Raw genomic sequence first — 11,367 nt, forward strand, 5'->3', positions numbered from 1 at the left:
CTGAGGGCTCTGCTTCAGCTCCTGCGGTCGGCGGCTTAGCTACTGCTCCGTCTTCTGGCACCGGATGCAGCTCGTATGTGCCGTCGGCGAGATTTAGCTCTACACGAATGTAAAATGCAGGAGTTAATGTTTAGACGGTTATTTCAACAACACTTGCAAGTTTTAGCCTAGAAACTTGTAGCAAAGCTACGGAAAAAGTGTGGAGGTTGAAGCTTCAGTTGATAGAGAACAAGGCAAGGGTCGGATTGGGAGAAACTTATGATCTGACCCTCTGACCTAAAGAATACTGTACTGGGGTCCTCAGACTTATCACAGAGAAGTCCCCGAAATTTTACACAGATACCCTCGGGTCAGGGAAAAGGATACAGCCGAGTCCTCGGGCGAGGCGGATAAGGGTCGGCGAAACAGATAGGGTCGGGCGAGTAGGAAAAAGGGGTCGGGCGAAACAAACAAGGTCGGGCGAGACGGAAAAAGGGGTCGGGCGAAACATACAAAGTCGGGCGAAACAGACAAGGTCGGGTGAGACGGAAAAAGGGGTCGGGCGAACCAGGAAGGGGGTCGGCAGTTTACCTTTAGGCCTACTGGTGAAGTCTTGGAGTCGGAAAGAACAGGCTCAGGCGGAGCGATGAAAGGTGCTAAGGCTTGGGCGGCGGCGATGTCCGGCGGTGCTCCGGCAGTGGCGGTACTTCTTGTTGACACAAGGAAGCTCTAGCACAGCGCGGAGAAGACAAGCGGCCGGTGGGTTGGGAAAGGCGGGTGTTGAGCGGAGAGGAGAGTTCCTCAAGAATTTAGGTGGCAGCGCTTGAGCACGAAACAGAGGAAGATGCGGCAAGGCAACGATGGCAAAGGGAACTCCAATAGGGCTATGGTACTCCTTTTTATAGATGTGTGGAAGAGAGAGAGTTGATCAGCACGAAGATCGGGAAGAAAAAGATGGAGTGCGCTGCCATGGCGGCGATTGAGCGGTGATGGACGGCGGAACAGAGCTTCGGAGATAGCATCTTCAGCCATTGGGCACTGGAGACAAGGCGGCGCAGGCGCGGTTTTGCCGGAATTTAGATTTGGCGGAGGCGGGCGTCGTCGAGCGGCGGATTTGATTGGTGTGACCGGGAGAAAGGTGCTACAAGCGAGGTTGCAACGAGTGAGAAGACAGGGCGAGCGGTGGCACGGGCAAGCGCGAAACGGCGGCATTGCCGGAGCATGTCACTGGTGGGGCGAGAAAAGGAGCTGTCGCTGCCGGAGTCGGGGTTGGCGAGGGAGGAATCGTCGCGTAGCGAGTTCATGGGGGGCGCGACTGTGGAGAGGCAGAAAAGCCGAAGGTCCTTAGGGCTTGCAGCCGAGGATCCTGCGAGATGATGATGGGCGCGCGTTGCGAGGCGATCCGATGCAGCAGCAGCAAAACTCTGCCACGGCGGCGACGGGGGCACCTTGGCGCGGCCGGCGAGGGCGTGAGCGAGACTAGGCGATGTAGAAAGGGTTGTAGAGGGGCTTCCGCGGCGATTGGAGAGGAGGGCGTGGGAATCCATCCTGTCGCGGCCGGCGACTGGGCGAAGCGACGGGCGTCGGAGAGATCAAGCCACGCGGCGGGGAAGCTCTGAAGCGGGCGCATGCTGCTCGGGTGCGTCTGCCTCGGGAGATCCAGGGAAGAGATTTGTGGGTCCACCAGTCAGTCTCGGCTTCTCCTCTGCTCCAAGACGGGAAAGAACACTGCCTTTGGACCTAGAAAGAACCGGCGGTTTTGGGTCGGTTTTTTCAGGGGTCGGAGCTGGGAATTGGAGGTTGAGCGCTTAAGCTCAGGGGAGCTGAGTCAGCAGGATTAGGGACTCGGATTAGGATCAACTCGGCTGATGAACCTGAGTCGTTACAATGCCGCTCGCCCCTGTGCGTGTGATGGTAATAAAAAAAATTCACTGGATGCTTTGAGCACTAGCGGTAGTTGAAGGCAGAGACGGTTCTGTCATGGACCCACCAGCTGACTGAGTTAAAAGCTATAGGACCCTGAGGTCCTTGACGCATGCTGAATCCAGCCATTTCAATACATAGTAGTAGATGTTAGGACATAAGAGATATCCGCATCCTTTTGAATGTCTGTTGATATACGCATTGTCACATTTAATCATTTATTGATCTGCTGTCCTGCTCTACTTCTATTGCGCATACTCATCCCTACTACTAGTGCACGTTGCTGGCGCTATGCAAGCTTCTGCTTTGCAGATGACCGGGTGCGGTGCAGCCCTGATGGGTATACGATCGTTAGAGAGAGCTTGTTCAGCTGGGCCGCGTGTCGAGGTTCGAGGGGCTTGTGTAAAATTTTTTCGATTAAGGAGTATTGCAGAGCTCACTTGAACAGTAATACTACGACTAAGATTGCACCAATTCCAAGCCTTTAGTAGATACTCTTCGTACACATAGATATTTCATGGGAAGACGTATTCATCGAATTACCGTGTCCCCGATTAGTCTAGTCTTTTTTTATCATCTCCATATCCTCTTGCTCCACAAGTTTTTATGGTGAGTAGCTTCACATGAATGCACCGTCCAAACTCTCATCCACTCCTTTGGATTGAAATGTTGTCATTTTACTCATTATTCTAATCTATATGTCATAAGGCTCGGCTGAAGACTCGGCTGGCGAGAGCTCGCCAAACCACCGGTCGACCAAATCAGTGACCTAAGGTTCAGCCAAGCATATCCTACTGTTCTTCCACTCTCCAAGATCTGCGACCCAAGTTTGTCCTTTTATAAAGCGTCCCCACATAAGTAGAGACTAAATGTGATACAAATATTAGTCCTAGGTTGCTGATAACACATTTATTCAACAGATGGTTCATAAATCGTACAACTCCCGAGGGAGTGGGCACGAAAGACATGTCGAAATGATAAGTAAATAAATAACAGCAGCGAGCCAAGCTACTGTCAAGAGACAGCACTCGGACTACACAACAGCGGAAGCATTCTGCAAAGGCCAATACCACAAACAGTGTTGGGTGCGGAAGCGACCTCCTACTCGAAATCCTTGGCGAAGAAGTCCGAGTCTTCCTCTGAAGCAACAAAATAAGGGTGAGTACAAAAGTACTCAACAAGTCCAACCCCAACCACGGAGGGGGATACAAGTAAGAATATGCACAAGATATAACAAGGATAAGGCTAAGGTTTATTTGCAGTAAAACTAGATTTTAACATATGCAAGGGTTCATTTTAAAAGAGTTTTTTACAAAGTATTTCCTTAGTATCCGAAATATTAAGTGGGGTTGATCCTACACCAAGGATCCAAGTTTTAATGCTACCAGACTCCCCGTCCGCAGTAGCTCATGGCACAACTGCCGGACACTTCCAAAATTCAACACACGCCATGAAAATCATCCATCTCCAAGCACTAGTTATGTGACCAAGCCGTAACTCGTCCAATGCCGTGGACACAGCTACCCGGATAAGTTTTAACTCTACAGAGGTGTACACTTTACCCACAATTAGGGTACCGCAACACAATCACCTTAGTACCGATGCAGATCCTATCAGAGCCATTACACACCTTAGTTAAGACTGACTAGCCATCACGGAAGCAACCAAGAGGTTAATGACCTACCAACGAGGTCTTAACCGGGACCTAAGTCACAAAGATCTTACTCCTTCTCCATGGTCTCCCATTGCTGACCAGCTCTCCTGATGACTAACAGACTAGCTAGTGGTATTTATGCTAAGCCGTTGCCGCATACAACGGTCAAGTGGTTGCACGATGGTTGGGTTAGGCAAGATGACACATCAACTCGATCCTTAATTGTGACAAGATGGATATCTTCAACCTTGCTCAACCACAAAGGTACGAGCCCAACTTATTGGTATTTCACACAAGAAACACCCATTCATCTCATCTAAGCATTTCTTTCCTTCATTTCCGGAAACCCATTTTCACTTTTGAAAATACTCATGCATTTATTCTTTAATGAAACACATTGTAGTCATGATTGAATTGAGTAACAAGATCCTAAGCATTCTAGCAGTAATTATCATCCAAACAGAGCAAGTCATATTTAGGGATAATTATATGACAATCAAGGAATAATCATAACAATTAAGGGGTGGCTATCCAACTATGTTTCAACAGTAAAACAATATGCAATTTATAAAACAGGCCAACAGGTTGTGTTTGAAAAATTAGGATAAATATGCATCAAAAGGTGAGATTGGACTTACCGTCCTTCCGGGAGTTCCTGCTCGCGATGCTAGTCTACGGGCTCCGGCTCACAGTACTGGTCGTCAAGCTCCTCCTCGGGCACTCCGCGATTTACGGCACACACACAATTGGGCACATAATAAATAAAAGAAAAAAATAAAGCTTTACCCGTTGAGCTTGAATAGAGAACGTGAACAGAAATTAGGAGAAATGAGTATTTTCATGAAATTTGGAGATGACTCAGTGGGAATATATTGGAGGATGCCGTGGTCAAATTTTGGATTAATTGGAGGAAGTTTGGCGCATGAAATGATGAGATAATATTGTATTTAGGGGTTAAAACACGGCTTAGGACCAATCTGCGAGAACCAGGGACTTGTTTGTAATTATTTTTGGGAGGTGGAGGGGCTGATCTGCGAAGAAAGTTTGAGAGAGGTGGGAGGATCCGTATAAAAAAGGAAAAAGTGGATGGGTGAAAACGCAAAATGACCTTTCTTCTTCCTCGAGACAAAACGTCTCGCACGGGAAAAACAGGAGGGGCGGCATGGTTGTGGAGAGGCGATGCCGGGGCATGGCGACGATCGAAAAGTGGGGGAAAATGGAGAGTAGGCCGAGGGGATTTGATTCCTCTCCTTACCTTAGGCTAAGGTGGCTCGTAGAGGCGGCTTCACGATGGCGGGTGGGAGACTGCGGGAACAGCACAGGAAGCACTAGAGTGAGGGGAGTTGGCCGGGAAGCTCGGTGGTGGAGTCGAGAGGGGAGTGGAGGCCCTCTTATAGTCCGGAGGCGAGGTGGAGCGGGCTGCCGACGGGCGGCACACAGGAACGAGCGGAGTTAATGGCGGCCGGGATGCTCGGGCACAGGACGAAGCACAGGACGGTGGCGTGGCGAGGTGGAGCTGCACGTGCGCGGTGTGGCAGGACCGGGCTCACGTGGCGAGGCGAACAGGGACGCGGTGGCGTGCTCGAGCGGCGATGCACGTGGATGGCGTGGTCGGGTGCTATCGGTGAGCTGTTGGTGCGGCGCAGCGGTGTCGAGGTGCGGTCGCGCGGCGTGGGGCAGTGGCACGGCACGAAGCAGGCAGCGGTGTGACGTGCGCGGTTGTTGGCGTGGGGGGTGTGCGGGGACCGTGGCATCGCGGCGCGCTGGGAAGCAGGGCTAGGCGCGGACGGCGTCGCGGCCAAGCAAGAGGCGAGCGTGCTGGGGGCAAGAGCGTGGCGCATGTGCGGGCTAAGGACGGCAGGCATGCGGGGCTGGGTACGCGCAGCTCAGCTATGGCGCGTGCGAGCACCAGGGGGCCAGGCGCAGCAGGGTGCAGGGCCAGGCGTTGTGCAGGTGGGGCCACGGGGCACAGCAGGTGTGGGGTCCAGGAGGTGGCGCTGTGCGTGGGAGCCTTGTGGTGCGCATGCATGCCTGACCAAGGAGCCAGGCGTAGGAGAAAGAGCTAGTGCAGCAGGGAAAAAGAAATGGAGAAAAAGGAAAGTAAGCGTGTGCATGTTGGGAGCTAGGGACGGGCAGGAAGAAAGAAATAATAATAATAAAAAATATCGGTGCATGCATGCATGCGGCAGCTGTGCGCAGGGGAAAAAGAAGCAAGGTGCAGCATGAGAGGAAAAGGGAGGAATGGAAAAAGAAAAAGAAACAAAGAAAATAAGGAATTGAAGAAAAAGGGAGAAAAAGGAAGGGAAAAGGGGAAGGAAAATGAAAAGAAAAAAAAATAGAGAGACGGCGGCGATTGCGGGAATGGTCGTGGGCACGCGCGACGGTTTGCTTATTGTTTGGAGAACTTCCTCAACATGGTTTCTGATTGTTTGGAGACCCGCTCCATCACCACCCCATTGCAGATCTTGCAAGGGATTAGAGGAAGCTCAGCACTCGCAGTATTGGAGCCAGAGAGTAAGGATGACGACGACGACATCTCCTCAAATTGCCTGAGACATTTAAGGTCTATTATATACTCAAAATAACATGATAGCAGGTTCTAATTTAGGAAAAAAAAGGCAATATGTTCTAATCAGTAACCAGTAGTTGCAGTTGCAGCTCTAGATCTCTAATGTCATGCTACTAAACAAGAACAGGGCAGGGGGATATCGAAACTCACCCAAGCAGTACCAAGCTAGCAGCCCTAGATCTCTAATGTGATGCTAGTATGCTACTATACAAGAACAGGGCAGGTGGATATCGAAACTCACCCAAGCTAGCAGCTCCGTTGCAGGCGGCCTGGGGCAGCTCCTCAAGTCCTCGTCGCTGCTGCGCGGGGGTTCCCTGCTGCGGTCGCGGGTGGTCGTCGCCGGCGATGGCGGAGGCTGATCTCGCAGGAGCTCCTCGTCGCGGGGAGGTCGGGCGCACCTCTTCATTGCCGTCACGGGGGGCTCCCGGTGGGCATGGCTCCTCGTCGCCGTGAGGCGGCGGCTGGTCGCCGGCATGCGGCGGCCACGGGTGGCCACGGGTGACTGACTGCGATGTGGAGGAGGTCGGACGGGTAGGGCATCAGTGTTAGGATGGGCTGGGCCGTATATAAATGGGCTGAAATGTACAGAAGAAATGAGCCGAATAGGCCCATCTCGCCTGCCTCTTATAGCCTGGCGTCGTCCCGTCTGCACAAACTCTAAAAAAAAGATCGGAATGTAGCGTGACTCGTGGAGAGGAAAAAGGAGAACACGGATGGACGGTGGTCGGCTTCGGTGCCGGGATGGCGAATTCGCCGCGAAGAAAAAATTCGGAGCTCAAGCGGTAAAAAGATTTTGAAAACGAATTTTAACGGATGATTTGAGTTAGTACATTTTACTTATATATTCTACTATCGTAGTAATATTATTTTCTTTAATAACACTTAAATAAAAAATTAGATATAGTAATACTATTTTCTTTAATAATACTTGAATAAAAAGATAGGATATACTTTTCGTGGGAAGGCGTATTGCTACCGCATCCCGCCTCCCAGCCGAGGAAGCGACATGCCGTGCCAGTCGCGTGGGTTTGGAAACTTCCGGAACGACTTGGCAAAGCCCTCAGTCCTGCACCCTCCTCTCTTCGCTCATTGACGATTGGGGTCCACGTTTATCAGGCCCGCTGTCAGTGGCCCTCTCACGTCACGTCGGCGCCTGGACGGTTGACAACCCTGCTTCTTCTTCCCCAACACTCCACCCGTCGTCCTCCCAATCTCGCGGCGCCATGGATTTCCACCGCCACCTCTTCCTCGCCGCCGCGGTCGCGCTCCTACTCGCCGACGGATTTGTCCCCGCCACCGCGGCGAGCCTGGGCGCCGGCGGCTTCGACCCCTCCCGCGTGGTCCAGCTGTCGTGGCGTCCCAGGTGACGATCCGATCTCCCTCTCACTCTGCTCTCCCCTCCCCACAAAACTCTAGGTCGCGCGCGGGTTTGACGGCTGTGGTTCCGTGTGGCTGTAGGGCGTTCCTGCACAAGGGGTTCCTGACGGATGCCGAGTGCGACCACCTGATCGCGCTGGTGAGTGCCGGAGGATGGGTTGGATTGGCTTGTGACTTCTGCTCTGGTCGGTCGATTGATTCGGTTTGTGGTTGATTGAAGGCCAAGGACAAGCTGGAGAAGTCGATGGTGGCGGACAACGAGTCCGGGAAGAGCGTCCAGAGCGAGGTGCGCACCAGCTCCGGCATGTTCCTCGAGAAGAAGCAGGTGAACAAACAGCACTCCAATCGATTTCATTTTCTTTATGGTTCGGAGCTAGGAAGGAGTCTCATATAGATTTGGTGCTTGTGTATGAAGTAATGGAAGTGAATGCTTGTGCATTCACAAAGTGAAATAAGATGATAAGGAACATTTGCAACTTACATTGGGTATTGCAATTCTAAAATAGCAGGGCATTTTTCTTGCTTGAAATTAATTCATAGGTCTACATGGTTCATGTGTTAACAGTGGTGATGCATGGGTAGAATGCTTGAATGCAATTAAATCTTTGTTATATAGCTCTTTGTGGACATGGATTTGGTGATATTATTGCTAGTCACTACCATGACTAAATTATTTTTTTTACTTGTGCTCATACAGAATATTCGTACTGGGTTTCACTTTGTGTAACCTATAGCTCAAAGGAGTAACTTTTGATTCTTTTTAATGAATTGCATTTTTGTAAAAATATAGATTTGGTGATCCATTGAATGTCCAGCATATGTACCTTTAGTTATCCAGAGGTAAAATGACAAGGATCTGCCATTGGGTTAAGTTTATTTGCCTGTCTATGCATAAAGATCTGAAAGTTCGTTCCTTCTATTAAATGATTTTGTTGTTTATATTTTCAAGTGTGGTCAGTTGGTATGTGCCAGTTCTGTTTGGTTGTAAATTTCACTGTACTATGTGAACTACAAAACAAAATATCTTATTACTTGATTAGCTGCCTAGTCCTCTTTATATCTTATGTCACTGAATTAAGGTCAACGGAACTGATTCATGTCTATTTGGTTAAACTTTGCTTTGTTTTCCTGGTTGCTAATTGTTTTGCTGTATAGCAATACTCGATTGCAGAAATGTGAATTCCAGAGGACCATATAATCTCAGTGCTTGTATACACAAAAGCACTAATGATTGTTTATTCTTGCTGGTTTCTGCCTCTCTATACTCTCTGCCCAGATGGATTTGTTGTTTTTTGTTTCATGGGGTGCATATTTGGTGTAAGTTTTAAAATAAGAAATTAAAAAATAATGTACTTCTCACAATTTTTCACATGAGACATTGTACCTAAAGCACATGACAGAAAACATATGAGGATGACTTCTTATTTGCTTTCCACATTGTAGTGTCAGTTGGATTTATCCTGTGAAAGGTCTTGCTTGTCTCTTTATACTAAAATAGAGTTATGTTAGTAGTATTGTCTATCGTCCCTTGATATTTGGCGTAAGGTGACTGGATTTTGATGTATGCCATCTTTGCCTTTTCAGTTTGGTCCACTGATTTCTTTATGCTAGATAGGTAAGAGTGCCATGTTTTGTTTGTACACTGTTTGGAATGAGGTCCTGTTCTGTTGTAGTTTGTTTGACACATACATGCTCTATACTGCCATTGTATCTTTGTTTTATATATTGTGTTTTATTGGGTTCAGTTCACTGTCTGAACTATCCAAGCTCTGGTTTTGCTAGGGTGCAGGAACTGGTCACTCTCCCTCACTTCTTCACATACATGGTGCAACTTGTTTTGTCATGTTTGGCAGCTTATATTGGTTATTTGAGCTTTGTGCATTATTATCACATTTGACAGATTGTTTTGAGCTGTTGCTGAGTCATGTTCCACCTTCCACTTGTGGGTTTCAATGTCTGAACTCTCGTTCGTTCTGATGCCTCTTGCTGTGATTGTTTAGGACTAGCCAGTTGAACCTGAGGCATTACCCTAGGTTCAGAATACAAGACATGCTGTCATATGCAAGGTTACATGGTCCTGAACCCAAACATTGTTCATTGCCGATGACTGGCGGCCACACCATGGCCACAGATAGAATAGAGATGCTAGCAACTTTGATAAATTTCTTGATTAGTGAGTAGATATACAAGCCCAAATATAGACGGGCTGCCTTGACTTTTAATTAACCTCTAGAATCAAGGAGAGTGCTCAACCCAATCCTATCCCTATGTACAACACAACCCTAAGCCTGCGGTGACCACATGGTCATTCTTCGCATGTACAGTAACCACTCATGAACTGTGCACCAGCTGTAGGGATGCATGGACCTGCTCCTTTGTGACATGGGCCCTAATGGGCTGCACATGACCCACTTTTCCTTTTTTTTTGAACAAGAACGTCATAATAATTTTAGGTAGTCGTGCCTGCAATCAAATCAGTTTGATCAACAGGATATGTTTCTTGATAGCACGCATTCACATTCGAGGTCATGGCTTATTTGGAATTAGAAAATAGTATAAAAGTCCTACATACTGTCTAGAAACAATTACCTGTGTATGGACAACAAAATGAAACATCAGTATATTAACTAAGCTATTCACTTGGCAGGATGAAGTGGTAAAGAGAATAGAAGAGAGGATATCTGCTTGGACATTTCTTCCACCAGGTACCTTGAAAGCTTAAATTAAATTACTCAAACCCTTTTGGATTGCATTTCCTTCCTTTTAATTGCCAATAATCTTAATGTTATTGTTGTGGCATGCTCAGAGAATGGTGAATCCATTCAGATATTACACTACCAGAACGGTGAGAAGTATGAGCCCCACTATGACTACTTCCATGACAGAAATAATCAAGCCCTTGGGGGCCACCGCATTGCTACTGTGCTTATGTACCTATCAAATATTGAGAAGGGCGGAGAGACTATATTCCCCAATGCAGAGGTAATTACTTGTCATTGTTGTGTTACTGTCTTAAGAATGTCAGTTGCAGTAACTCAGACATTCCACAGGGGAAGCTATTACAACCCAAGGACGACACCTGGTCTGAGTGTGCAAGAAATGGATATGCAGGTATGACGGCCATTTCTGATAAAACTGAAGTTACCTTGCAGACATACATGCTTTATGATCTTGGCCAGCTTTTACGTAACATGACTATGGTCCTGGTCCATGACTTGAGTCTAGTTTCTCAGTAGGCTTTCTAGCTTTGCATATCTTAGGTATACCTTCCACTTATGTTTACTCTGATGTCTAAACGTTGGCTTCCTCCGCAGTTAAACCGGTAAAGGGTGACGCCCTTCTGTTCTTCAGTCTCCACCCTGATGCAACAACAGATTCCGACAGCTTGCACGGGAGCTGCCCCGTCATCGAAGGCGAGAAGTGGTCTGCTACTAAATGGATCCATGTGAGGTCGTTTGACCTCCCTGTCAAGCAGTCAGGTTCGTCTGACGGATGTGAGGACGACAATGTTCTCTGCCCCCAGTGGGCGGCCGTGGGTGAGTGCGCGAAGAACCCTAACTACATGGTAGGGACCAAGGAAGCACCTGGCTTCTGCCGGAAGAGCTGCAAAGTATGCGCAGAGTAAGCCATTAATCCGCTGCATGTTATGTAGTTGTCCCAATTCCCGGGTGTAGATAGGACTGAGCATAGCATGGACCTGGAAGAAGGAAATGTAAGAGAGGCAGAGAGCTATCTGTTATCACCTATGCAGGCCAGGAAATCAACAGCTAGAACACTTATTTATGTTTTGTCCAAACTTCAAATACCCTCTTCAGTTGAGCAATCCAATCAATGGCAATCGATAGAGCAATCTTGTTTCCTTCAA

The 11,367-nt window shown here is 48.4% G+C and overlaps 1 protein-coding gene across 1 annotated transcript; it reads left to right on the plus strand.

Annotated features, from left to right (window-relative positions):
* The first annotated feature begins 7,276 nt into the window (after positions 1–7,276).
* LOC101779189 (probable prolyl 4-hydroxylase 7) lies at positions 7,277–11,367 on the plus strand. Its single transcript, XM_004983115.3, has 7 exons — positions 7,277–7,488; positions 7,584–7,641; positions 7,723–7,827; positions 10,150–10,207; positions 10,309–10,484; positions 10,553–10,613; positions 10,817–11,367. The coding sequence occupies exons 1-7, from the start codon at positions 7,349–7,351 to the stop codon at positions 11,125–11,127; spliced, it is 909 nt and encodes a 302-aa protein (XP_004983172.1). The 5' UTR covers positions 7,277–7,348; the 3' UTR covers positions 11,128–11,367.

Source organism: Setaria italica, chromosome IX (genome assembly GCF_000263155.2).
Source record: "Setaria italica strain Yugu1 chromosome IX, Setaria_italica_v2.0, whole genome shotgun sequence".
NCBI classification, from domain to species: domain Eukaryota; kingdom Viridiplantae; phylum Streptophyta; class Magnoliopsida; order Poales; family Poaceae; genus Setaria; species Setaria italica.